Source organism: Neopsephotus bourkii, unplaced genomic scaffold (assembly GCF_033783945.1).
Source record: "Neopsephotus bourkii isolate Nb327-2 ecotype Australia unplaced genomic scaffold, CSIRO-AGI_Nbou_v1 NB_838, whole genome shotgun sequence".
In the NCBI taxonomy this organism is placed as follows: Eukaryota; Metazoa; Chordata; class Aves; order Psittaciformes; family Psittacidae; genus Neopsephotus; species Neopsephotus bourkii.
In genome coordinates, this window is record NW_026901334.1 from 2823433 (window position 1) to 2851236 (window position 27804).

General features: G+C 55.7%; 1 protein-coding gene and 1 long non-coding RNA gene across 2 annotated transcripts; one reads left to right on the top strand and one right to left on the bottom strand.

Moving 5' to 3' along the window:
• Positions 1–24: 24 nt before the first annotated feature.
• On the top strand, positions 25–2163 carry LOC133213646 (uncharacterized). The gene is made up of 3 exons (XR_009725853.1): positions 25–437; positions 1140–1417; positions 2125–2163. It is a non-coding gene; the product is annotated as an uncharacterized LOC133213646 (long non-coding RNA).
• Positions 2164–6582: 4419 nt separating this feature from the next.
• ONECUT3 (one cut homeobox 3) lies at positions 6583–27312 on the bottom strand. The gene is made up of 5 exons (XM_061356041.1): positions 26245–27312; positions 17161–17171; positions 10718–10753; positions 7678–7693; positions 6583–7359 (listed from the first exon to the last, which is right to left on the bottom strand). The coding sequence occupies exons 1-5, from the start codon at positions 27272–27274 to the stop codon at positions 7067–7069; spliced, it is 1386 nt and encodes a 461-aa protein (XP_061212025.1). The 5' UTR covers positions 27275–27312; the 3' UTR covers positions 6583–7066.
• Between the last annotated feature and the right edge of the window lie 492 nt (positions 27313–27804).

The window sequence follows — 27804 nt, forward strand, 5'->3', positions numbered from 1 at the left end:
AGAGGTTTAGAATCATGGAATAGAACCATAGAATGGCTTGGGTTGGAAGGGACCCCAAAGCTCATCCAGTCCAACCCACCTGCAATGAGCAGGGACATCTTCACCTAGATCAGGTTGATCAGGACCACATCCCACCTGGCATCTTCCCCACCTGAACTTCGGATGCTCAGGAAAGGGAACATGATTTCTTTTACAAAGCCATTTCTTGGCACGAGGAAGCGCCAGCTCCTGGCCTGCCCTGTGCTGGTGTCCTCAGAGTAGGAAAAGCTCAGCTCTGCCTGTGCCATAGTGGGGTGACAATGGGTATAACCCAGCCTGGAATCCCCCAGAGCCCAGAGGGATGGGGACAGCACTGCCCCACTGCTGACAGTGGGTTTTCAAAGCACAAAAGCCATCGGTTGTAAACTTCCACTCAAGGTAGAACCAGAGTGCCTGGGGTAAGGAAATTACCTGAATTCCTAAAAACTTCCACAAGTGAAGCAGGACACGGTGGCCAGGCTGAACCAGCAGGTCCCAGTGGGAGATCCTGGGTCCCCTCCTCTTCCTCACCCTCTGACCGTTCACTCTCCATCGCCCCTGCGGTTCCTTTTCTTCTCCTGCTCCCCACAGCACAAAAACGCTCTTCAGGGGCGACCCTGGTTGGGAGAATTGTCTTTAGGACAGAGCTTGGATTGTCATTACCTGCAGAGAAAAAAACATCTTTGGTATCACGGCAAGTTGCTCCTCAAGGCATTTTGGTGGATGTGGGCAGCAGGAACGGCCAGATCTGCCTGTGGTTGATCCAACAAGTCCTGATGGGCTAAAGGACAGGGGAGAGTGCTCGGCTCTTGGCTTCTCCAGGGTTTCCCAAGCCACTGGGCTCATGACCCGTGATGGAAATGAGCTGGTGGCTGCAAGATCCAAGGGCTTGTGACTGTGGGTTGCATCCAAGCCTGGTGAGAACTTCTTGTAGTTGGAAACGAGGCATTTGCCTCCAAGCACCAAAGCTTCTCATGCTGGAAAAGGTCTTGAAAGAGGAAATGGGACATTGGAGGGGGAAGAGGAAAAGGGCAGGGATGCAGAGCTCCCCCAAGGGCAGGAGAGTTGGTAGTAGATGAATGGTGCTGCTGGAATAAACATCATCTCTTCCTAAAATCCAGGTCCTTGGTCAGTGGGTCCTATGTCTCCCACCACCACCTGGTATTGAGCATCTCACTGCTGGCCGTGAAGAAGGCAAAGGCTGCAGGGACACTGCATTAGACAAGAGAGGAGATTCAAAACCACCCTGCTTTGCTTTTGGGGGCCGCTTTGGTGGGGCATGAAGAGGTTGAGATCTCTTTCCTCGCATTGGGCTGAGCTTTGTGGCCACCTCTAGAGTTGGAGGCGAAGGATGGGGTGGTGAAGAGGCTGGAGAGGGCCAAGGAGTCAGCACGTTAAGGTAAATGCTTTGGTAATGGTAGAGAAGCAGAAATAATAGGTACCTCTGCCTCCTCCAGGCCTCCATCACCCTCCTGACCTCCAAAGTCCTAACTCCTTGTTGCCTTTAAGCAAAGAGAGGAGGAGGAGCAGGGCGAGGAAGGAGCAGGGGATGCGGAGGGGCTCTCTGGACACTGGCAGAAAGCTCCCTGGCTCTTTAGGGCAGGCAGGGAAACTTCCATCATCCCCTGAGACCTGCGGTGAGCTGGGGTCCCCCAAGACCTCTTCCAATGGCTGGAGTCGTCGTCTTCTTCTTCCCCCTTCACCCAGAGCGGGTGCCTCCATGCAGGGCCAGCGCTGAGCTGGGCGGCACAGGGAAGCCTTCTGGGGCAGCTCCTGTGTGCTGGGTGCTGCCTCTATCCTAAATCACATCCTTGGCAAGACAGCCTCAGAAACGAGTCACTCCAGTCCAACCCCGGGTCTGGTTGGGCATTGATGCAGCACCATCTTCAGCACCTCTGTCTGTGCAGGGTGAGGGCAGAGGCAGGTCTGTGAAGTCATCCCAAGGGATGGGGACTTGGGAGCATCACTTGGAAAGGTCTCAGCCATGGGGTGAGGTTTTGGGGTGCCTGGGGGCCGTTTCCCTTGTCTCAGAGCACACGAGGAGCCCTGTGGCTTTGCCAGCTCAGGTCACGGTGGCTGATTGTCTCTCCTCTTGTCTGCACTCAGGATTTGACCCACAAAGCTGGATAAAGCAAAAGAAAAACCTAAAACGAGCCAAAAACCAAGCCCAAAGCACAGCGAGGGGCCGGTGGGACTGGGTGCAGACGCTGGGGTCCCGTGTCCCACACATCCTTACCCTGTGTGCCGGGCACCCCGTCCTGCCCTGGGGTCCTATGGGCAGCCCCCTGCTTCCCACATCAGCAGGAGCTCAGGAAGGAAAGAGGCAAGGGAAGAAACTGAGGGGGATAAATGGTGACTCTCCCGTGCTTGCATGAGTTGGAAAAGACCATGATCCATGCAGAGACGTCCTCATCAACCGAAAACTCATGGACAAAAGAGAAAAGAGCAGTTTGTCCCCTCCCGCTCCCACCCGACCGCCCCGTCCCCCAATAATTAGTACATTACTTCAAGAAAGAGTATATTTTTTTCATGCATAAATCAAATTCTCATCTTTTTTTTTCTTTTTTTTTGTCATTTTCTTTTGTCTTCTTTAAATTACATTTGAACACAGAACACAGATAATAAATACTCTTGTACGACATGACTCAGAGAAAAGGAACACATCAGAACGCAAAGGTCTCGTCATCGTTATTCGTTTTTGCTTTTTTTTTGTCTTTTTTTTTTTGAAAAGGACTTGTTTTAATATGAAATCTGTAAACTCCAAGGGTCCTTTTTTTGGTTTTTGGTTTTTGGTTTTTTTTGTTTTTTTTAATCTTTCTCTCTTTCTTTCTCTCTTTCCACCGTGAAACTATCCAGCTTTCATCTCCTTAACATTCAATACGTCTCCCACTGAACTCGTCAAAGAAATAAGAACATGCCGTCTTCTGCAAAATTATAATTTAACAGTATAAAGCTTCAAGTCACAAATTCCAAAAACTAGCTAAGTAATTTTTTTTTTTTTATCACATAAACTATACATTAAATATTTTGAGGTATTTCAGAGAACATTGTCAAAGGCTTGTAAGGTCTGTGCCGGATGGAAAAGAAGGCTTTCTCCTGCATAGAGAACGTCTTTGGTATCACAAGCCATGTGGGTATTAGGTAGAAGATGGGTGGCATGGCCACGGGGATGGGCAAGAGCTGGCCAAGGCAATCGTGTGGAGGGGGGACAGGAAAGCAATGGGGATACGGATGCTCTGACCTGCTCTGTCAGGTTGCCTAGCAGCATGGAGCACCCTATGGGGGTCCTGGCTGGGCTTGTTGTCACCAGGGGGTTGCTCTGCACAAGTTGGTCCAACTCAAAAGGAGCCACCTTGGCTGGAGCCTGAACCAAGTAGGTACAATTCAACCCAGGACTTCCCTAAACTAGACATTCTAGAGACTGCTGTGGACAAGCATCTTCTCTGGTGCATCCTCCTGCTGCCTTTTGCTAAAGCCAAGTGGTGGAGTGGTGTGGACCTGGCTGTGCCTATCTCCTCCAACAAGCCAAAAATGCCCCTGTGGGGACTTGGAAATGGTTTGTGCTGAAAGGTGTCGCAGCTCCAACCTGTTCCTCTAAAGGAAGGGTTTGGAGAAACCCCATGCTGAGGCTTCCCACCAGTTCTGCCTTCCCTGTGCTACCAAAAAGGGAAACTGAAGTCCAGGTCTGAGCTGAGGGAGGAAAAAACACCCCATGATGAAGCCCATGTCTTCATCTCTTGGGCTTCTGCAGGGTCCCAGTGCTAGGCTGGGCTGGCAAAGGATATGGAGCAAACACTATCCCTGGGAGCGATGCCCAGTGAGAAGGGACCCAGACACCAAGCCAGTGCTCCTGGGGCAGGGAAGGCTGGATGGGGGGAGCCTGGGGACCATGCCAAGTTGAGGGACACAGGGATGTCTGAGGGGGGAACGCACACCAAGGAACCAGCACCTTTCCCGCAGCAGGCGACGAGGGGGATACTTTCCCTTCAATCAGGACAAGGGCTGGGTTTCCTTCCTCCATCCCAACACCCAAAGCCTACAGAGATGCCAGAATCTGTCCCTTTGGAGAGCGAAGGTAATAGTGAGTCTTTAGGATCAAAGCAGAGGAGCAAAGAAATGGCCACACACCTTTGGTACAAGAAAAAGGCACTCATCTACCACGCCGCCATCCCAGGGTCGCTCGCTTGCCTTCTCCCTCGCTCTCTGGGGACTCCACAGGGCTGGGGAAGGGGGGATTTAGGGGGTGCTGAGGGGCTCTCGGCCAGGGTGAAAGGGGGGGGTCTCGGCCGGCTTGGCCGCAGGAGCAGGGAAAGTGGCATTTCCAGCACAGACCAGACAAGGCAACAAAATCTTTGGTATCAGACGTGATTTTCAAATCACAAAAATTGAAAACTCAAGTGAGGTAGCCTTTATTCTCGGGTTCTCACTAGAAATGTCTTTGCATCCTTGAGGGCCTGTGGCATTTACTCTTTTTTTCTTTTTTTTTTTCCCCTTTTTCTTTCTTTTCCTTTTTTTCCCTTTTTTTTTTCTTTTTTTTTTTTTGTTTGATTTTGGTTTTCCATGTGTTTTGGTGTTTTGTTTTTTTTTTTTCTCAATTCCCAAACCAAGGCCCCCTTCCTGGCTTTTCAGCCCTTGAATACTACTGGATGGTGTTCAGGAATCCACCACCATCATCACCATGTCACGACAAGACAAGAAGAAACAACATCAGGGGAAAAATCAGTGGCAGGGACTGGGGTCCTGGGGGATGAGATTCGCTTTTTTGGGTTGTGGTTGGCAAAATACGCTCCGGCACCTGCCCCTTCCCGCTCCTTCTCTCTCTCCATCCCTCTCTTTCCAGCAATAAACTGGTTTAGTTTGGTGTCCAGTCTGACACCCCCAACCCTTCCACCACTCACCTACCCCAGGAGCTCTTTGTTTAAAGACATCCCCTAAACCCACCGGTGACCATGGCCGGTCAGGGCTTCATGTGCAGGGGTTTTCCTTTCTCTCTTTTATTCTTATTGTCATTTCTTTCCTATATATATATTTCCTTTTTTTTTGGGGGGGGGAAGGTTGGTTTTGGGGTTGGGTTTTTTTTGGTGAACATATACATTTCCTTTTTCTTTCTCCTTTTATCCTTCTTTTCAACAAGGTGCCTTCCTGTTCCACAACTGGTCGCTCTCAAAGTAAAGTGAATCTAAGAAACCATAGCGCTAGAACACAGATGGTACTATTTTACCCGCATAAATTCAATAGTGTCCCCTTTGGTTTTTGGTTGACGGTTGGTTTTTGGAGGATTATCTCTTTTCCCCCAAGTGGTTGAGGGGGGGAAGGAGGGGACCTCGCCTCCCTCTCCATCCCCAAGCCTCTCCCAGCGTTTCCCTGTCTCCCCTTTGGACCGCCTGCTCCTCCTGAGGACACCCCAGGCTGGCAGGGAGCTGGCAGGGTGGCTGGGCCGAGGGTTGATTGTAAGGGTTTGGCCTCGTGATTGCTTTTTTATATGGCACAAGTCACCATCGAGAGCTCGGAGGAAACGACCGTTTTGAAGCTTAGTACCATTGCTCCAGAAATTCCCGTTTTAAGGCAGGTTGTAAATTGGCACAAACGAAAAAGAAAACAGCAACAAAAATCCGGCGTCTGTTTTGGTTAAGTTGCCGGTCTTGGCGTTGAGTTGGTTGTGGTTCCTGTTGGTAACTCCTTTCTTTTGGGTTGCGGGGTTGGTTTTTTTCTCCCTTTTCAATCTCATCTGGGAAGTTTTCCCCTTTTTAAACCCAGGGATGGATCTCACCACCAGACCCCTGGGATTTTTCTTTTCCCACCGTCCACCGACACCGGTTCCCAAGGAGGGGAATTTTTTTGTGGTTGGGTTTTTTTGGTTTTGCAATTTCTTTGGTAACAGTGATGAAGAGGGGGGATGGGAAGGGGCAATAAGTGTTTGTTGAGGGGTGGATGGTGCAAGACACAAAGCCAACAGATCTGCTTTGTCTGTGTCCATTCCTCAACCGAAAAGTGAACCAGAAATCCAGTGGTGAATGTGGAGCCAGTCACCAGGAAAGATCAGATCCTTCGCTCCAAGTCTCTCCTCCCGTCTCCTTTCAAACAATTATAATCTTTAAATACCCGATTTCTGTAGCTAAAATGTGCTTCTTTGACCTGCTTGAGCGCCAGGCGACGCGGTGCAGCCGCGGTCCCCTCTGGCTGTGGCGCCGGGGGATGCTCGGGTGCATGGAGGCGGGTGGCCACGGCAAAGAGTCTCCTTTGTCGTGGAGTTCCTCTGGCAGGGATCCGGGGATGGGTGCTCTCGTGGGTCAGGGTGCATGTGTGCATGGGGGGGGGGGTAGGTGTGGGTGCTCTTGGGGATGTCCAAGGGGAGGGTTGGAGGAAGATGCCCATGGAGGAGGCTGGGGCTACAGGAATGCCCTCAACCAGGTTTCAAACCCTTCAAGGGAGAGGAATGCAAGGGAGTGTGTCAGTGGCAAGGAGGGTCAGGCTCATGGGGAGCATTTTTCCTGCACGTTCCCCTGTGAATCAAGGGGGGATTCGCCTTGGTTCAGCGGGGTTGTGCCAGAGCCCAGCCCCATGACTCCACTTCTTGTATCTCCCCCACCTTTCCCCCTCCACCATGGGAGCCATAAGGATGGCTGTGGCACAGATTGAGGTTTGGGTAGGGTCAGGACATGTCCCTCTCCCCAGTGACCCTGGTGGGCAGGTGAAGACAACGTTTTGTGGTCCTTGAGGACCAGGGATGCATCCAAACAGCCCCTCGCCCTCTTCCTCCATCCCAAGTCATTTCTTGCTCCACACAGGTTTCCTCCGAGCCCTCCCAGGTATGGAGCTGATCTGGTTGCAAACCCTTTCCCTGCCCCACGAGCTGGGAGGACATGGCAGCAGGATGTGGCATGAGGCCGATGTCCAGGGGTGATGCCTGGCTGAGGGTTTGGGAGGCTGATGGACCTGCAGCATCCAAAAGCACCCACCCTGGTTGGCTCGGGACATGCGTGTGAGTCTGGGGTTGGCTTTGTCATGAGGAGGATGTCCAAGAAGGGGCAGGGAGGGCTGGGGGACATCATGCTTTGGAGAAAGTGCTTGTAGAAGAAGAGGGGACTCCAGGGTTGGCGCCTGGCTCCTCCTGCCAGCGGTTCATACACCGCCGGCGGGCATTCATGAAGAAGTTGCTGACGGTGTTGAGCTCCAAGCCCAGCTGCTGCGAGATGGTCATCTGCATCTCCTTGGATGGGCGCTTGTTCTCCTTGAAGATGGCGATCAGGGTGCGGCGCTGGAGGTCCGTGAAGACCAGCCGCTGCTTCTTGGGCTGCAGGCTCCTGTCTTTCTGCTGCTCTTGCTCTTTGCGTTTGCAAGCTAGATGTTCAAAAGAGAGAACAGGGCCATTAATTGGTGCTCACCACCCTGGCCCGCTTGCAGGTTGCTTGGCTGCCTCGTAAAATCCAGGCCCTTCCCTCCAGTAAACCTGCTGGCTTGCTGCCCACAAGTCCCTAGGCTACCTCCCTCCTCTTCCTCCCTGCGCCTCCTGAGTGTCTGCTGAGATGGGATGACAGCAACATCACTATGAGGAAAGCTTGGGTGAAGCCCATCACCTCTTCAGATGCCCAGGGAAAGTCCCAACATCTCCAGCTGACCCTGGGACTAGAGACTGAGGTAACTCCTGGGCTGGCAGACTCGCTGTGGGGACCTGCTCCATCCCTAAATTTTGGGGGTCATCCATCGGCTTCCCTCATCTCCTCATCACCTCTGTGGATCTCACCGGAGGACTCAGGGAAGTGGTGTCTCTTGGCCATCACATCAGCTGCCAGCTTGGACATACAGGAAGAGCCAGGGACAGGGACACTGTTAAAAGGTCAGTCTGCAGCCAACGTGTCCCACAGCAGACAGCCTGGAAGGACTGTTCATGGTTCCACCTGCTCTGGGAAGGAGTTTTCCTGCTTTCAAAGGCTAGAGAACACCTAAAGTACCAGGAAATTCAGTCTCCTCTGCATGCCTTTGCTACCAGATCCTTTGGCACTTGTGTCAGGTTGAGCCAGCACCAAATCAGACCTTCCCTACAGGTTTGGCTTGAGCCAAAGGTCAGGAGAAAGGTGCTGTCACATACAGATGGGCTGCATAGAGACAGGAAATGTCCCCTGACACCATCATGAGTCATACAAGGGATGGGGAGAGGTGATTATTCACCTCATCTTATATATAGGGATTTTAATTGCAGGAATATCAAGAACTGGTGGTGAAAGTGGTGAGAAAAGGTGCCCTTTGCTAGGATATTTTTCTATAAAATGATATAACAAGTGAGTTTGTGCAGTGCTGGTCTATACTCAAAGCAGGGCCAACCTTGAAGCTGCTGAAGTTAGATCAGGGTGCTCAGGGACTTGGCCAGACACATGCAGACACTGGAGGAGTGTAAGATGCCCGTGGGAAAGGCAGGGCATGGGTCTGGCCTCCAAGGTTGAGGGCAGATGGAAAGCTCAAGAAAGCGTGAGTAAACCAGGGGCTAAAGACTTCCCAAGGCAAGTCCCACTCTTGGCCTGAGCAAGCAGCAGTTTTCAGCCTTTGGGGTTTCTTGGTTAGGATCTTCCAAAGGATTTTGCTGGGAGGGCACAGGTCCTTCGAGACGTTGGCTGTTGGAACCTTGCTCGATGACAGAGTTCAACTTGCTTCTCCCAGGTACTTCCAGGAGCCTCTTCGACCTGGTGCACAGTCCTTGGAGGGGCCAGAGGCCAAGGCTGGAAGCTGATGCCACAGCGATGGGATGGCACCTTGGGTCCACACAACAGGTATTCCCCTCAGGCTAACTACCTTCCTGCTACACAGATGCACCTCCTCGGCCAGGCTGAGTAAAAGGGTAGGCATCCATGTATCCCAGGAGTAACAGGAGGATGTTTGAAGTGATTTCTTCCTCACTAGAGAACACGCAAGGTCTTCTTCAGCTGGCCTGCACTACAAGTCCCCTTTACAACCCCTTGAACTAACAGGGAAGGATGATATCCACCCCTTCCACCCAAAGCTGGGGACATCTAGAGTTCAGTGAAACACATCATTTATCCAGTACATTTAGCCTGGTTTCCCCAGCTGCTGGGGTCGGTCCCTGCCCCATCCCCAGGCAGGTGGTGGAAACCATCAGTTCTGGTCCCACTGGGGCAGGGGGAAAAGGAGGCACCAAGCAACCACACTCAGAATCAGTCTCCTTGGTAAAGATGGTTCATGGAGAGCCTTCCCCTCCCCTTCTCCCCCCTCGGGCAGGTTTGGCTGCAAACCATCATCCTTAGGGACAAAGGACAGTCTGAGCCCTGGTTGTGCCGGGGGACCCTGTCCCAGGGGTACCATACTCAAACAGCCAGCAGAGAATGGGTTAGTGGAAACCTACCCTATGACCATCAGATGCTTGCAAAAAGAACAAACAAAAAGAAGGCTTTATAGAAAATTTGACTTTTTTTTCCCCCCCGAACGTCCCCCAAACCAAGCAACAAGCAGAAGGTCCACACACACACACACACACACACAGAGAGAGCACGTGCACATTCGGAACAGCACAGCTTCACCCACCCACCGCGCGCCCTCCCAGGATCCCCTCAGCATCCCCCCGGCATGCTTGGCTCCAGCCCCATACTGGTGGGACCTCATGTCCATGGTGGGCACCTCACCCACTCCCTGTGAGCACGGCTTTTGCTCTGCGTGGATGGCACTTATCTGTGTCTGCCATACACACACCAAGCACAGGTAGCTGTAAATACATCCACCCCTCCATGAAGCCACTGGGATCCACGTTGTCCTCTTGCTCTGCTGTCTGTGGGCACCCATTCCCACCAGCAGCGCTGCACAGCCAGCCTGACCCCCAGATTCCAGCTTTTCAACCCCACATTCCCTCATCCCTGTTCCATTTTTAGGAGTAATTATCACAGACCAGTCTCCCATTAAGGACTCACAGCTCCAAGGCAAACACAACCATCACGGTGTTGCTCGTACAACCGTGATCCAGCGTGAAAACTGAGTCTTGCTTCACCCTGCTCCACAACCCCCCCATTCCCCCCTCACTTTGGAGCTGGAATGCCGCCGCCGGCCGCAATCCCACATTTCCTGTGCTCGTTTTGTTTATTTATTAATTCCTTTTTCTGCTGACGCAGCCCAACACCCCTCTTCCCCACTTCAATCTAATTACAGCTCCGCACAACAGGGATCGATAGTGACGCTGCTCAGATCTATTTACGACGACCATCAACCCCCCTAAGGAGGATCTTTTTCCTATTCCCCATCCCCCGGGCGCTGCTTTCCCACTGGGTCTGTCCCCGTGTTCCCACAAACGGTGGGAGATGGGGACAAGGGGTAGCCAGGGGCATGGCTCTGACTCCCCCCCCCCCAGCTCAGTGTAAGGTAAGGGGTTTCCTTTGTGCTTCAAACTCTGTTTTTCAATGTTAAGATCCAAAGGGCTCGTCTTGGGCTTCAGGCACATCCTTCCAGGGACTCCTAGGGGATGGGGACATGCTTCTGCGTTATCCCCCCCAGCAAATGCCCAAGCCATGGGGTTTATTCCCTGGCTTGCCCTGCTCCTCCTGGTGCACAGGAGATCCTGGCAGTACCACCAGTGGGAGAGAGATGGATTGGGGTTCCCATGGGCAGGGCGTTTGCTCTGTCGGCCAGTAAGGGCTTGTGTTCACCCACGATGGGAGGTCTTTCTCTCCTCTCTCCATCTGTCCCCAATTCAATCCACAACGCCTGCACCCCTGAGACCTCCACAGCTCAAACCACGCTTGGCCGACCAGTGCAGAAGTGACCAGGAGGGAATGGCACAGTGGGATGGGATGGCTGCACAGAGGCCCTGCCTTCCACACACCAGGGACGCAGCACTGCATCCCCAAGGTAGCTGACCTGGCTGTGGAACAGCCACAGGGAGCAAAGAGAAGGGGGGCAAAAGCAGGAGGAAAGACCTCTGGAAGCAGAGGCATCCCACCCTCTGCCGAGGGTTTCTGCCTCCCTGGACACTTATGTCAGAGGGAGAGCGTTTTCCTTGACTTAACCTTGACAGCTCAAAGCAAAATATCTCCCAAATCATTTCTAAAGGGACATAATAGAGACAATTAAATGGCTGCTCTTCAGAAGCTGCGATTATGCCTCGCAGCGTGAACTCCGTGAAGCATTTAACTAATACCTGATGGCTTTGCAGGCTTCTGCAGCCAGCCAGACCCGGGGTTCTCTATTATACCCGCAAACCTCTGTTTTCCCAGCCCCAGCGTGCTCTCCCTCTCCATTCACTTGCAATACAACCTGTAATTTTCTGCCCACTTTGCTTAAGTGCGGGTGATTTGTTGAAATCACAAAAGAGAGCCAGGGGCTTTCAGAGCCAGTGCTGGCTGTAAGCAAGGTGAGGGGGAACAAAAACCCACCGGCTTTTCTCTTTTTCTCCCTGTCAAATCAGCTCACCACGGTGCAAGGGGACGGAGGAGCATTTAGGGGCTCGAAGTGAAGTGGAGGAAGGGATGGAGAGAGGGTACGTGGATGGGGTTGGCCAGGTTGGTACACGTTTCTCTGGTGCAGTGGTAGGATGGGCTCTTTTCGCTGGGGAGAGAAATGGCCCTGAGCAAAGCTGGCTTCTCCCCATGCCTTCAAGAGGGGTCTAGCCCCTGGGCTGCCTCAGTTTCCCCCTCTCCTCGAACAGGCAGAGGGATGTGAACCGCTGTCACAGAGAAGGGGAGGCTGTGTCCAGGGCTGCACAATGGCTGTTACTGGTTCACACCCTGACCCAGTATTCTGGAAGGTTTGGGGAGCTGCACCTCTGAGCAAACTGGGATGAGCCCAGTGCCTCCCACAGCAGAGCAGGGTCTGATCCTGAGTTGAATTAACCTCATGGCAGCCCCTTCCCCAAATCTGGTACAGAGTCAGGACCAGCGATCAGGGGGCTTCGTCTGCAAACCAGAAATCCTTTGGTCCACAGCTGGGTCATTAGGATGCTCAGAGCTGGGGTAATTTAGAAGCTGAGAGATGTTTGTTTGACTTCTCTACACTGTAGGGAAAGAGCCCAAAGAGTTTTGTCACAAACGGGCATCTCCAGCAGAAATCCAAGTCTTCTCCAGATGGGAAGACTCAGTGCTGTCAGGAGAACCCCCGGAACACAGTGCAGGAAGAAAGAGCTCACAAATCAACACCAAACTTTCCTTTTGCCTTTTTCTTACACCCCATTGGATTCCAAAACCTAGCAAATGCAGAGGCAAAGGGGATATAAACAGGGTCACCCACACAACCACTGCACTGCACTGCAAACACCACCCTGGAACGCTGCAACGCTGTGATCCCCCAGGCTTCAGCAAAGAGCCCCCAACCTTCTGGGCTCCAAAACCTGTGGGCATTTTGAGCACTGTGGTCCCGAAGCATCGGCCAACTTTGAACCACACCAAAGAGAAACTGCCTTGCACTAATGCTCAGAGGCCATCCCGAGCCCAAGAGATGCAGTTAGGGGCTGTGATGTGTCTGCAGAGCTGCAACCTCAAAGTCCTGCTGGTTCAGAGTGACACGGTCTGGCCACAGCTCCTGGCCCCACTATGTCCCTGTGCCATGGCCCTGCCTCAGTGGGGACAGGCTCCCCCACTGGTGTCCCTGCATCCCGAGGCATGGGGAGAGCCCCTGGTCATTGGTATGCAGCCAGTGCGCTGCAGGGTGAGCCGCTTCCCCAAGCCCAGCAAATGAAATCTTCCTCGGAACGCTGCAAATGAGGAGATGAGATGAGACAAAGCGCTCACCCCTGCGTTGCTGGGCGCTGTTTTCCTTCCCTTGTAAAGGGTTTCAGTGAGTTGTTCCAGGGAGCTGCTTTCGTCAGCCCGGATGGGGCTGCGAGGAGCCAGCAGCCACCTGCATCAACCTCCCCAGCCCATTCCCCAGCAACCCAGGGGCTGTTGGGGCAGCGCAGGTTGGCAGGAGGAGGAAGGACTGGAAATGAAAGCAGAAGTCTTTGTTCCTCCACTCGGTTGAGAACGGTTGCTCCCTAGAAGGGGGGCTCAGCTGGAGGAGCCACCCAAACCTGCAGCAAAGCAGCCGATGCCAGCCCCAGGGGATGCCTCTTTTTCCCTCTCCTGCACTTCTCAAGGTCTGGATTTTCATGGCATGGCATTTTCAGCTTTCCCAGTGCTGAAGCAGATGAGCTGCTCTGGTCCGAGGGTGGGTGAAGGGACACAGAGAAGCTGTGGTGGCTGCAGGTGCGCTTGGCTCCATCCATCCCCACCTGCCCTAGTTTTATTCCTGTCCTTTCCAGGTAAGCTGCTACCAGAGGCAGCTGCATCATCCCCGTCTCATGGACACAAAACAAACCATTGCAGACGGATTAAAAACGTGGGTTCGTTGTTAAAAGCATTTCCTCTCTGCACGAGTCTGACTTTACACTTGCTTTGCCAAGAGACCTTCCCAAACGGAGACCCGGTGCCCCGCTCTGCTCTCCCAGCACTGGGGTGAACCAAGCTCAGCTCCCAGCTCCATCACATCTGCTGGCAAAGTCACTTCCCAGCTCTGCCCCAGTTCTTCCCTTTCTAGGCCTTTTTTCCGGACCAGGGTCAGCTGCTCCTTATTGTCCCAGCGGAGATCACCGCCAGCATAGCCCAGGACCAGCCCAGCGCCTGGTGTGCGGCAGGGCCGGCAGATGCGCCCCGGCAGTCCTGCCGCCTGCTCCGCTCTCCTCACTGTTCTCCTGAGTCATCCCCACTTAGCGTGACGAGGGCAAATTGGTGCTAATGAAGTGCTGGAGTCAGGCAGCGGCAGGCAGGAGGCAGCAGCGCCGCGAGGGATGGCAGCAGCAGGGGAAGGCTGTGGAGGGGGGCAGCTGGAAACGCTCCCAAGCCCTGAAATGAGTTCTCCTTGGGGACATCAACGCTTGCTCCTGCTCAGCTGCGGCGCAGGAGCCTCAGCGCTTGCCTGATCTGGTGGGAAAAAGGCAGCCTGAGGTTCAATTTGTGCCATAGCCACAGGGAGAACCAAGTCACCCTGGGCAAAACCCCACGGCTGCGGATCCTGTGCAGTCCAGCTCTGCCCTTGCTCCTCCACGCAGCATGGATCTGCCTTTGGCATCGGGCACATCACTAAGGGATTCTCATCAGCTCGTTCCTCTTGGGCTCCTCCTGCCAAGCTCCCGCTGCCTCCAGCAGCTCCCAGATCCAAGTGGGAGCAATGCACGAACTCAGCAATCAATGGCACGTATTTCATCAGGGCACTTGTTGCTCCCAAGCTGCTCTTGGTGGAGAGATGGAGCCCAGAGAGAGCCCAGAGCCATTATCAGCCGCGGAACTCTTGCTGGAGAGAGGGGAAAGCAATAAAGGGGAAACGAACAGCTCTCTGCCCTTCCTGATTACACCTGGCCTGGGGTGCCTGGGCTGGATTCAGCCGGTGTGGAATGGGAAGCTCCCTTAGGGTTTGGCCGAGTCGGTTCTTGGATGGCTGCCGGCATTCCTGCTCTGCAGTGCAGGAAGATGAGGAATCAGTCCTCCCCGCTGGGGGTCCGGGTTTGCTGCACCCCAGTTTGAGACCCTCTGAAGGCCGCTGGGAAGCCCAAGCAGGGGCACTGCTGCTCTCGGGTATCCCTTAGCTCCAGCAGCAGGGAGCTTCCAGATCCGAGCCCTTCCCTGGCGCCAGGCCCTGCTCCCGAAGGTGCTGGCGCTCTCAAGGGGGTTTTCAGCCCAATGAGGTCTGAGAGCATCCCCATTCCCAGCTATGGGACAAGGCTGCCCATGGAGCAGGACAGGGCCAGGAGGGAACCCAACGCAGTCACCACGCACTGCAGAGGACTCATCCTGCCCAAGGGGCCAGGGGCTGCTCAGGGCGGGGGTGACCCGACACCCGGTGAGACCCAACGGACCCCATCATCGCCGCCATCTTGGAGCGCCGATCGCGCCCCCTCTCGGCGGGCAATGGTTTGTTCCGCGCCCCTCTCCCCTCGCAGACCTCATGGGCCGTCCCCGCCGCGCTGGCGCCCCCCTGCGGTGGACGGGCTCATTTCCCGGCCCCCCCCCCCCTGCGCCGCACAGAGCAATGGGCCCTTCCCGCAGCCCCGCACACCATGGGGCGAACGGCGATGGAGCGGTCCAACCGCGTTCCGGGGGGGGGGGGAACGGGGCGGAAGGCGACGGGGCCCGCCATCCGCGGAGCTGCCCCCGTTGTCACCCCATACAGTGTCCTATCACCGCCCCATCACTGCCCCACACACTGCACCATCACCACCCCACAAACAACCCCGTGGTTGCCACGCCATCGCCATGTAGGGTCCCATCACTGCGCAATGGCTGCCCCATTGCTCCCCAATGGCTGCCCCACCGGTACCCCATGTAGTGCCCCATCACCATGCAGTCGCTGCCCCATCTTGCCCCACAAACAACCCCACTGCTGCCCCACAGACCACCATCACCCCCGTCCTGGCCAAGTCCTCCCCAGTACCTGCTGCCATCGGGGTGGCTCACTCGGTCCCCCCTCACGCGTGGGGCTGACACAGTGCAGCCGGCGCTAAGCCAGTGGCTCTTAATACACCACTCCAGCGTTATTAGTTCAGCTCCCAAGGCATTTCCCGCAGTAATTGCACTGATCTGCCAGGGATTACGCGCTGCCGCTGTAACGATGGATGATGTTTTAATTCCAGCCGGGCCCCGTGGGGAGGGCAGGGCAGGGACCGAGACCCCCGCGCACCAGGACAGGAAGGATGGGCCTGGATGGATGCTCCTGTGAGGGGCTCTGGGATGAGAAGCAGCCAGAAACCTGAACCCCATTGGGTGACCAAGCGGTTCCCTGCGCAGGGAACACCAGTGATCCTGGCTGGCTGCGGTTCAGCATCCCCCTGGGGCTGCAAAGCAGCCGGGAATGCTCCTGAGTGGCTGTGGAGGACCCTTCCCAGCTCCCAAATCACTGCTGTTGTGGGGCAGTGACAAGCCCCGGCTGTGTCTGCCCCTGGATCCTGCTCACTGCTCATCTCCGACTGTCCTGCAAGGAGGGAAGCTCCTTCTGCCCTGCAGGAAACCTGGAGAGGGGCTTGGGACAAGGGCCTGTAGGGACAGGCCAAGGGGAATGGCTTGAACCTGCCTGAGGGGAGACTGAGCTGAGCTCTTAGGCAGAAGCTCTTCCCTGTGAGGGTGCTGAGGCGCTGGCACAGGGTGCCCAGAGAAGCTGTGGCTGCCCCATCCCTGGCAGTGCTCAAGGCCAGGTTGGACACAGGGGCTTGGAGCAAGCTGCTCCAGTGGAAGGGGTTAGAACTGGATGAGCTTTAAGGTCCCTTCAACCCAAACCGGGCTGGGATTCTGTGATTCCTCCCATTTGAGCACAGCGAGGAAAATCCCCCCCCCCTCCCAATGCTACCTTTAAAAATGACCCCCACACAGAGCTGCTCCTTCTGGTAAAGCAGCAATTAATCACGGCAAGTATAGGATGGATTTGTAATCAGCTCCCCGCCTCCCACTGCCCCCACTGCACAGCCCTGGGTATTTTTCCTACCCCCGCCCCTCCCCGCTGTGGGGCTGGGGCCAGCGGAGCCATTGATCCAACCCAGTCGATTTTATTGAAACTCCCACGAGTGGCTTTAGCTGCGTGTTGGATATTGCTGGCGCATCAGTTTGATGGCTACGTGACCGGCGGGGAGCTGCGGGCAGGTCTGCAGGGAGGGGGGTGAAGGGGAAGGGGCTGTGGGAGCAGGGATGAATCCCCATGGAGCTGCGTTGGTCCTTGGGTGGGAGCTGCCGGTCCCAGGGGCTTCTGCTCAAAGGTGGGAGAGTGAAATGTAAGGGCATGGCTGGGGGGTGGAGGGGTGGTGAAATAAAAAGGTGGAAAAGGAAGAAAAGAGAAAGGAAAAAGAAAAAAGGATAAAAAAAAAAAAAGAAGAAAGAGAAAACAAGAAAGAGGGAAGAAAAGAGAGAAAAGGGGAAAAGTAAAAAGAGAAAATTAAGAGGCAAAGAGAAGACAGAAGAAGATGGAAGAGAGATGAGAGAAGCGAGAGAATATTAAGAGGAGGAGGAAAATGAAAAGCATAAAAAATGGAAAAGACAAAATAAGAAAGAAGAATAAGAAAGAAAAAAAGAGAAAGAAAAGGAAAAATAAAAGGAAAAAGAAAAAGGAAAAAAAGGAAAAGAGAAAAAAAAAAGTTGGAGCTGGCTGGAACAAAATCATCATCCAGAGAAAGTATAAACCCTCCATAAACACCACTGGAAAAGCTCCTGAGGCCAATGGGGGCACCCTGACTAACCCCATGTTCCCCCTAGAGTCCTTTTCCCAGGGGGATGATGGCGCTGCAATGGCACCCCCCAGCTCTGCCTGTATCAGTTAAGCATATTCTCCTGCAGAGAGCAGGGCCGATGCTCCTCCACCCCCAGGCACCCGCCAATGGGGCAACTGCCTCATGACGGTGTCAAGAAGCAAAGCAAATAAGTAATGTGGGTTTTTAGCTCGAGGTGTGGAAGCAGAGGAATGGCTGGGAATGGTCTGTTTGGAGCTGAAAAGGGGAGATGCTATCCAATTTCCTCCAGGAAAAGCAAGCTGGTTTGAAACCATTATTAGTTTGAATAAATGCCCTGATTTGGAAGAATCATCTTTAAATTCCTTGATTTTAATCTTGGTGTGGAAAGCACCTGATGATACCCTCGCTCTTCACAGCGTTTTTGCCTTGTTTCTGACCCATCGGAACCAAACCGGGCTCCGATGCAAACACCCACCTCACCACACAACACGTGAAATGCACATGAAATCGAGCCCTAAATCAAGCACAAACCCACTTCTGGCTGCCTATGTGTGTGGGTGAGTGCTTCTGGGGGGTCCAGTTGGAGCCCTGCCATAGGGGAGCTCCCCTGGGAATATCAGGGTAAAGGTTTGCTGCCTTCTGTGTGAGAAATGGCATCAAAATCCCGACCCTTGTTCCCAGAAAGAGAACTAAAGGTGGGCATTGAGCCATAGATCCGTTTCCAGAGGCCTCTTGTTAAAGCCTTGGGTCCCTCTAAGCGACTCCAAAGCCTGGCAGTGCAGTGCCATCATCCCACCCTCCCTCTTCCTCCTCACCCTCTGTGCACTGGGAGGCAGATGGGGAAGGGGCCACCCCACCATGGGAAGGCTTTGGAAGCAGAAACCACCACAGCATCAACCCCATCGTGTTCATTCAAGCATCCCATTTGAGCCAAACTGGGTCCGGTGCTGGTCCACCCACCAAGCAACCACTGAGCAAACCCCATTGGAGATCCATCCCCCATCCTGGGTTGTGATTTATGTGCGGGGATGCAGGTCCAGGGCAAAAACAAAGAGTAGGGCCAGATCTGTGGAGTAATTTCAAGGATGGGGTGCTGCATGCAGGCACCGGTGTCATTGCTACGCGCTGCTGCGACAGGGTCTCTGATGCTCGGTGGTGGAAGCGGCCTTTGCTGGCGGCTGAGCTGAGCCGTTGATGTCTCTGTCAGCCCCTGATGCTATCACCCGTCAGCAGCTCCCAATACATTTGCAATTTTATCCCTAATGGAGAGAGTTTGCTCATTACCTGCTCTTTATCGGTAGCATGACTCCCACAAAGGGGCATCCCTCATCTTCTAGCTTAAAGGTTTGGCCTTTTATGTGGCACCACTGAGTTCCTTGGCTTCAACAACCCAGTGCTGAGCTGTTGAGGCTGGGCACATCATGGTGGGGGATCCTTGGGGGGACCATCTCCTTTGCAGCCCTTTGAGGACTGCTTCGGCACGAGCCGTATCCCTTGGTTTTGCTCCACTTTGGGTTTTTATAGGCTTCCTGACAGCCAAACCTGAGGCACCGGGTTCCAGCCGTGCCCTCCCAGCACTCCTTAATCCTGCCAGACCTCAATATTTAGGGCTCCCTGGATTCATGTGGGAAGCAAGATACATCAGTTCTCCTTTGGACCTGGATAGGAGACCAGCAGCCCCCTGCTCCTCTTGCTGCCTCCTCCTGCAGAGCCTTGGGCTCAACAGAGCTGGGTCAGTTACCGCTGCCTGTGCCAGCAGCAGCAGAAAAAGCTGCCGTTTGCCTTTCTTTCATATGGTTTTTTGTCAAGATGCTGGGGTTTTCCTCATTGCAGTGCACAGAGGTGACGGTCACTCCCAGCATCACACAACCTGCTCTCCCCTCAGCAGGCTCCTGCATGGGGATTGCCTGCCTCCTTCTCCCAAGCTAGGCCCAGCCAAGCCACCCCTACCCTGCCAGGGGTGATGAGGTTACTCAGACCCCAAAGGGATCACTCCTGCTTGGTGCTTTGTATACAGGCAATTGCAGAGGTACAGATCCAAGGCATGGCGACAAGTCCAGGTCTCCCTTTGAGGACATTGTCCAATGGTGGTGGCATCTGTCCTTCCCCACATTAGAGGCCAGGCAGCAAATTAAACCCCCCATCTCCCCAGACTCAGCTCACAGCAACACCAAGTCCTCCAGCATAAAGGAAACAGAGCTTGGTCCGCTTGCAGCAACAAGGTCCTGCAGTGCAGAGCTTGGAGGCAAAACCCCAGGGATGAGATGGCGAAGGAAAGGATCATCACTGACCACAACCAGGGGGGAAAAAGCCGGTACCCACAGTGGGATGGAGCCAGGAAATACGAGCATCCTCTCTGCAGCACTGCTCATGTCAGCCCAACACTTTACCCATATCCCACCCCTTGTGAGTGCATGTGGGTGTGCATGGGTGCACCCCCCCCTTGCCATGCGGCACCTCCAGCACTGCATTTGCCCTGGTGAAGCATTGCCATCTCTATGCCTTAACTTTACCTCCCACAAAACACCTTGAATCCCATTGAATCAATTTAAGTAATTTCTGGCCCTCCTTGCCTTGCTCCCCCAGAAACCAACAGCACTTAGAGCGATGGTACATATCCCCAGCAGAATAGATATATACGTTAAGGCAGAGTTATTAAGGTCATTCTTGAAACGATCCATGCAAATATGTCTTGATTTCAATATTAGGTCTTTATTTTTTAAATGCCCTGGTCCCTTTTTCTGGCACCAGAGAATCCAGGTTGCCTTTTTGGTTCTCTGTCTTTTAACAACCCTAAATGTTTTAAAAGCCCATCATCTGCTTTGCTTGCTGGAGATGGTCTTAAATCATTTGAGGTATTAACAAGACTTTTGATTTTCTGTTCCATCAGCAAAATCTTGCCACTTGATGGCCACGGTCCTGCACAGAGCCAGTAAGAAATGCACTCAGCTGCCAAAAACTGCTGCCGGCTGCTCGCCAGCCCCTCACTGCCCCAGCACATACCCACATCGCTCCCGCTGCACCCATCCAGCATCGCTTTTGGCTGAGGTTGGAGGCAATTTTTGGCTTCAACTTCCCTTTTTGGTCCATTTTCCAAACCAGGGGCTGAGCTCAGGCCCTCTGCTCTGCTGCTGGTGCTGTGTGGGAGCAGGGTGCATCCCGGCTTGGTTGGACACATCCCAGGTTGATGATACACATCCCAGGATAACTGAAGTCTCAGCTTGATGCTGAGCCATGGGATTTGTGTAGCTCAGCTCCAGAAAGGAAGCTGGGGTAGATGTGCACCATTTTGTGGATGTGGGGTGAGGGGGGATCAAAGCCACCTAAAGGCTCCATCCATACTCAGGGTGCTGGGCTCCCTCTGTTCAAGCCTTCCCAAGAAACCTCAGGAAATCAGGCAGCAAGGAAGAAAACTCTTCCCCCATCCAACAAGGTGCTGATGCTGGGAGGTGACGGGTCCAGCTTCTGCTGAGAACAGGGAGGCAGCAATTCCTGCAGGAAACACAGCCCATCCTATGGCAGCAGCATCCCAGACTGCACCGCAAGGTGTGCAGCCGGAGGTCTCCGAGTCCCCACCAAGCTGCAAAGCCCCAGCCCAGCCTTTCGAGCCATGGTTTAAATAAAACGGACTTTTCCCTCTTATTTTGGTGTTTCTTTTGCATTGCCACACTGCCACAGGCCCTGCAAAGGCTTTGTGCGAGGAGACACACGCACCCAGGAGGTTTCCATGAGGGATTTCTAGTTCCTCTGCACCCAGGCAATGCTGAAGGGATGCTAGGGAAGGTGAGGAGCTGTGCCCAGGGCAGGGTGGGATATTCCCAGGGCAGGAAAACAGGCACCTGGGCCCTGCCTCTGGTCTTCTCCTGCCCTCACCATCCCACCCCTTCCTTTGCTTTGGCAGAGCCGGGGTTTATCCACAGTGCTGGCATTCACTCTGCGGCACCAGAGCAGAAAGCCCTGAGATGGGAACATGGGCAGAGCCTCTCCTGTGGTCACTCCTGGGGGTCGGCTGCCCTCTCTGGCTCCCCGGCCCTGCAACCGCATCTGAGCAGAATGAGAAAATATTGGATTTGTTTTCTGAAAGGGAAAAAAAAGGAAAAAAAAAAAAAAGAAATCCAATATTCTGTCTGCTATCCCAGACTCCGTGCCTGGTTATGGCAGGAAAATGCTGTAAATCTCCCCTTTCCCCACCAGCGGCGGAAGAAAGACTGATTTTCTTTTAATATTCCTTATTTTCTCTCCTGGTTTAAGGCCCCATCATTTTGCTCTGCAATCTCTTTGTTGACCAGGGCTTAAACCTGCTCTCCCGGCTCTCCCGACCCCAGGAAGTCGCCTCGCACACCCTTCCCAGCAGCTCCCAGGCAGCGGCAATGAGATTTTAATAGATGTATTTTCAAATTAGTTCTGGGCCTTTCAAGACTTATCAGTTAAATGAGGTTTTTCAAATTGATTCAAAGGTCACTCTGAGAGTTTTCTCTTCTCTGTTATCTCTCCCTTATGGTTTCAGTGGCGATTGACAGGACAGAGAAAAAACATCACCTCCATGCTGCACACCCAGAAATGGGGAAAAAAAGGGGGAAAAACACCAAAAAAAACCAACAAAAACCCACCCAAAACGTGCACCCAAAACTGAGGCGGTGGCACGAATGGACCCGGCTTCCGCTGGGGATGATGGAGGGATTGGGGGAACCCCATAGGCACGGGTGGGTTGTACCCGGTGAAGAAGGGAGGTTGTTTCCTCCTGGGAGGGGGAAAAAACCCTGATTTAATATTTAACCGACGGGAGGTTTATTGGCCCCTTCTGACGCGCAGATTAGGAGCGAACACACACGAAAACATAGCCGCGGGCGGAGCGAGGCGGCCCCGTGCGCTGATAAGGGCGCGGAGAGGGGCGCGGAGAGGGGTGCGGGGTGCGGAGCGGGGCGGGATGCAGGCTGCGGGATGCGAGGCAGCTCCAGGCGGGTGGGTTGGCGGCGGCGGGCGAAGTTGCTTGTTTTTAACGTGCCAAAACGGTAAAATAGCAGAAATAGTTCATATTTAATGAATTTGAGAACACCAAAAATCCAGCGGGGAAAAGGGGGGTTTCTCCCCGTTCTCGCTCGGTTTCTTTGTGTTCTCCTGAACGGACACTTGGCCCCACCGGGATATCCGGACTCTCGTTTCCCCCCATTTGACGGCGGCGGAATAATCCGCTCCCTATCCCACAAACTGCCCCGCTGCACCCCGCGGACACGCGGGGATCGAAAGCGGCGAAACCATCCGCGATATCCCGACGTTCCCCCTGACAGGGACCGCGACCGGTGCCCGGGGCCGGGGTCGAGCGGAGCAGCCCCGGTGCCCTCCGGTGGGGAGGAGCCGTCGTTGGGCGAAAGTCGTTTGAAAGAGGCTGAAATCGAAACAAAACTGGTGGCAAAAAGAATATATCTCTATGTATTTACCGCTCTTTACGCGGGGCGATCTTGTCCCTAATTGTGGCGTTTCGGTGTATTAGTTCGGGGTATTCATTAGCGGCATTAGTTGCCAAAGCCCTCGGGCATTTGCCGTGGCCCAGCCCCGCGATCGTTCTCGCAGTTTCAGGGTGGTTTGGTTTTTAAAATAACGACGGTTCGTGCTGCGGCGGCGAATTGCTGGGGAGAGAAAGCCCTGGGAGGAGAGAGAAAAGAAAAAAGAAGAAAAAAAAGAAAAAAGAAAAGAAAGAAAAGAAAAGAAAAGAAAAGAAAAGAAAAGAAAAGAAAAGAAAAGAAAAGAAAAGAAAAGAAAAGAGGAAAGGGAGAAAAACAGTGAGACAGAAAGACGGAAAGGAAAGGAAAGGAAAGGAAAGGAAAGGAAAGGAAAGGAAAGGAAAGGAAAGGAAAGGAAAGGAAAGGAAAGGAAAGGAAAGGAAAGGAAAGGAAAAAACGAAAACAAAAACCACTGAGGAAAAAAAGTTAAACACGAAAAGAAAACAAAAACAAAAGAAAGAAAAAAAAAAACATAAAAAAGGAGACAGCCAAAAACGGGAAAACTGAAGCAAAAAGAAAAATTAAGATGGGGGAGGGAAAAATAAAACGCAAACGCAAGAGAAGGGAAGAGCGGGCTCGGGGAGCTCCCTCCCGGCCTCCCCGGGGCGCCAGGCACGGCCGGTCCGAGCAGAACCAGCCCCCTGGGAGGAAAACACGCGGGGCCGGGGCAGCCGAGCGCTCACCCGGGTTAAGAGCGAAGGAAGGCGGAGAGCGGGAGCTGCCGCGTCGGGAACGGGGCACAACGGTGTTGTCACCCACCCGAGAAATAATCACGGGGGAATTGCCCAGCCTTGAGTGTCGGAAGAAATCCGTGATGGGGAGGGGGTATCCAATGGTCGGGGGTTTTGGAGGTGTGGGAGAGCCCCCACCGACACGCGTGGTGGGCTGGACACGCGGGTATGGGAGAGCAGGAGCCCACCCGCTCCAAGCATCACCCCCCGGGGCCTTTTTCTCCCCCAGGACACCGAGGGACCAGGGTGTGAGGTTGGGGGGGGCGGATGTATCCCTGTTCCCCCTCACAGAGATCCCCAAAGGTTGTCACTGTGGGAGCCCCTCACAACCCACGGGCCTCGTGGCGGGGGTCACGAAGTTTGTAGAGCTGCATCTGGAACGAGAGGGGGGTGATGCGGCCATGACAGCGGGTCGCGGAGATGGATGGCCCGAGGGGACGGGGACGGGCACCGCCAGCTGTTGCCCAGATGTTTCCCCGTGGGACTTCCCGTTTTGCCGAGCCCCGAGGGGCGAGAGGAGCTGCAGGCCCACGGTTGGATAATTAATGGTTCATCTGCGAACGGAGTGGTGGGAGGGGAACGGGACTGGGAAGAGGAGAAAAGCGGGAATTGCCATTTATAGGGGCCCAATGGTTTTATTGATCTACGGTTTACTGTCTCGGACTAATACATCAGATGGACTCCTGCAGTCGGGCGGGACCGGGACCAGGACCAGGACTAGGACTAGGGCTGGGGCTAGAACAGCCCTCGCCCTGGCCGTGCCCTGCCTCTAACACTCGTTTTATTCCTTGCCCTGGGAAGGGAACAATCCCGACCCGCGGGACAGGGGTCCCTTGCCTGGTGGCCGGGGGATCGCAGCCCTCCGGGCCCCTCCAGTTCCACCCCTCCCCAAACGCTTGGCAGCCCGAAAGGACGAACAGGAGGTTCGGGGTTCTTGTTCGGGGGGATTCTCCTGCATCCATCGCTGAGACCTAGCACAGCTCCCCTATAGCGCAACCCCCTCCCACGGAACCCCACTTCTCGGGGTTCAACCTGCCCCAACCGGGCCCTGGCGGAAGAGACGGCGGGAGGAGCGAAACGAAAGCAGGGCCCAGCGAGGCGGCAGCGGGGCCGGGGGCCGGGAACAAAGCGGCCGGGCCGGGGGAGGCCGCGGGGAGGTCGAGGCGGCTCCTCCAGGCCGGTGTCCGGGCCCGGCTCATCCCCTCCAACGGCCGAGGCCCGGTATCAACCGGCGGGTCCATGGAGGGGACGACACACACTTGGATTGGGGTGGGTTTTGTTGTGGATTGGGGTTCAGTTTATTTCCTCTCTTTGCAGGAAGCAGAGAAGCCAACCCAGTCCCCAGGAAATGTGGGGGGTTCATTTCCATAGATAATCCCTCCGAGGCCCCCCCGGGGCCGAGGGAAACTTGGCGCTGGGGAATCAAAACCATTTGGAAGAGAACAAACCTCGGTCGGCGTCGCCGGGAGGAGCGGAGCAATGGCAGCGGGGACCGAGCCCGAGCCGGGCAGGGCCCTCTCTGAGCCCCCCCAATCCGGCTCCGCGGTTTTATTATCACCATCATGGTTATTATTTCAGATTTTGGCGAGGCAGAAGCCACCACCCGCTGCTCAATTAGCCCGAACAACGGGGGCATTAAACGGCCGATCGCGGCAGTGTTTAAATCTTTATTTACCAGAACCTTGTAAAGCCAGGAACAATTTGCATTCTATTAACTGCTTTTCAATAGGGCATCGACTGGAACTAAAAGATGCCACTACCCTGCCCTAATTAAAGAGCAACTGAATTACACTAAATACATATGAACGCTGTTCTCCTCCATAAATAACGACGGGCTCCTCGCCGTGCCGAGCGCCGGGCGGGCTGGACACTGCTCGGATGCGTTATAAAGAACAATAAAATAGATATAAACGCGTGGTTTATACCCCACGGGCACCACAGGGACGGCGCGGAGGGCCCGGGGAAAGGACGGGCCGGGGAGGCTGCGGGGACCGGGGATTGCGGGTCAGGCCGGGCACTGGTCCCCCCTCCGCTCTTGTCCCCGCGACCCCTGCTCAGCCCCCTCAGCCACAGCACGGCCAAGCAGAAAAACCGCTTTCCTCCAGCAAACCCGCGGCCCAGCGCCGGGATGAGGCCGAATTTGCCCCGCCGGGAGCGGGGGGGGGGGGGAACGGCCGTGCCGCCGCGCTGCGCTCCGCACCCGCGGTGCTGCGGGACCCCCGCTGCCGCCTCCCCTCCGGCTGGGAACCGGGGTCAAGGAGCGGGATTCGCTCCCTCTTCCCGACCGCAGCCGGTGCCGCGGAGGGAGCAGAGCGCAGCTCTGGCGCTGCCGCCTCTCCCCAGCGATCCCCGGCCCCGCAGCCCGGCTCCCGGAGTCAGCGAGGCTCCGGTACCGGGTAAGGAGCTCCATAAGCGGGGTCGCGGCTCAGCCCGTACCCGTGGGCCGGGAGCTGTCCGGGACTCACGGAGGACAAGGGGCCGGCACCGAGCGAGTAAGCACCGCCGAGGCTGGAAACAGCCGAAGGGACCGGAGCACCGACAGGCTGCCGAATCCCTGGATCCCCCATCTCCTGCCGGCAGGAGCAGGCCCGGGAGGGTCGGTTCGCCTGAAGCATTATTCACCTTGAATATAATTCACTTTAAATCTTATTTCCTTCCCTTTCTACTAAAGGCTTCAAACCGGTAACACCCTCCCCAACCTCAGCTTGCAATGGCATTCCAAGAGCGGGAGCTCCCCACGCGTGTCACCGACACCCCCGAACCCACCCACCCAGAGGTGTGAGGAAGGCGGCCGTGGTCGCAGACCGCGCCGTGCCCTTACCGGCCAGCCTGAGCGCCGACATCCTCTGAAATTCCGGCTCCTGCAACCATTTCCACATCCTCCGGAAAGTCTCCCGGCCTGACTTGAGCTTACTCCAGGGCTTGGGGTTCCGCAGCAGGTCCGAGAGGGTCCCCTGGGAGCGGCACAAGATCCTCTGCGCGAAGATCGCCTGCGGGATGCTGTAGCGCTTCAGCTCGGCCGTGATCCTCTGAGCCACCTCCTTGGTGTTGATCTCCTCCACCTGCCCGGAGCCGCCGGGCTGGGAGCCGGTGGCCGAGGCCTGCCTCTCCCGCTCGCCCAGGAGGGCCCCTCCGGGCTGGCCGTGCGGGTGGCCGTGCGGGTGCATCCCGTTGAGCGGTGGCATCATGGCCGAGCTGGGCGCCGCCAGCCCCCGCGCCAAGTGCTCCTCGCCCCGGGACAGCATCGCGGCGTGAGAGTCGAAGCCGTTGGGCGAGAGCATCTTCTCGTTGGGCAAGTGGCCCCCGGGGCCATAGGGAGCCAGCGGCTGTTGGGCATTGTGCAGGCTGCCCAGGCCGTTGGGCAGCGGGGAGAGGGGCTGCCCCATGGCCGGCATGTCCTTGGGGTAGTGGCTGTAGAGGTTGCCCATGGAGGCCAGGCTCCGCTCGTCGCGCATGAGGGTGAAGCTGCCGCTCACGTTGCCGGCCAAGCGCTGGTGCGGGTGGTGATGGTGGTGGTGGTGGTGCGGGTGGTGGAACTTCTCCGAGACGGTGGAGATGGGCGGCAGGTGCTGCAGGGGAGTCAGCGTGGTGTAGGTGCTGCTCAAGCTCATGCCGGAGGGCGACTCGCAGGACATGCTCATGGCGGGGTGCAGCGGGGCGGCCAGGCTGTGCTCGGCGCGGTAGTCACCCCCCTCCAGGATGGAGGCCATACCCGAGACCATGGCGGGCCGGCCGTGCGGTACCAGGTTGCGGTGCGAGCCCTGCCTCCCGTGCGCCGGGCTCAGCAGCTCTGCGGGCTGCGAGTGCGGGACACCGTGCAGGCTGCCCAGGTTCTCCATCGCCAGCTCCATGGTGGCCGCCGGGCTCTGCCGCTGTCTCTCCCGCTCGCTCGCTGCCTTCCTCCCACAACCCCCCCCCGCCTCCTCCTCCTCCTCCTCCTCCACCGCCGCGTCCCCCCCCCCCGTTCCTCGCTCCCGGATTAATTCAGACTCCGCGCTCGGGGATCGATCTCCCGCGCCCCGCGGTCAGGCCAGCATCATGCGCCGGGCCCGCCCGCCCCAGCCCGGCTCGGAGCGCTGCGGAGCGGGGCGCGGTGCGGGAGCTCGGGGCGGCTGCAGCGCGCCTCGGCCACCGGCTCCCGGCAGCCTCGCTCTGGGCCGCGGCGTGACGTCAGCACCGCCCCGCCCCCCCTCTCCCCCCCCCCTCTGAACCGAGTCCCGTCCCCCCCCCCAAACCTCTCCCGGTGACAGCGGGGGGGACACCGGACGGGCGGGGGCAGCGCGGAGCAGCCGGCGGGGCCCGGAGCACGGCGGGACAGCCCCGAGCCCCGACCCCCGCCCCGGTGACCCCCCTCTTACCAGGTGCTCCCCCCCCACACCGA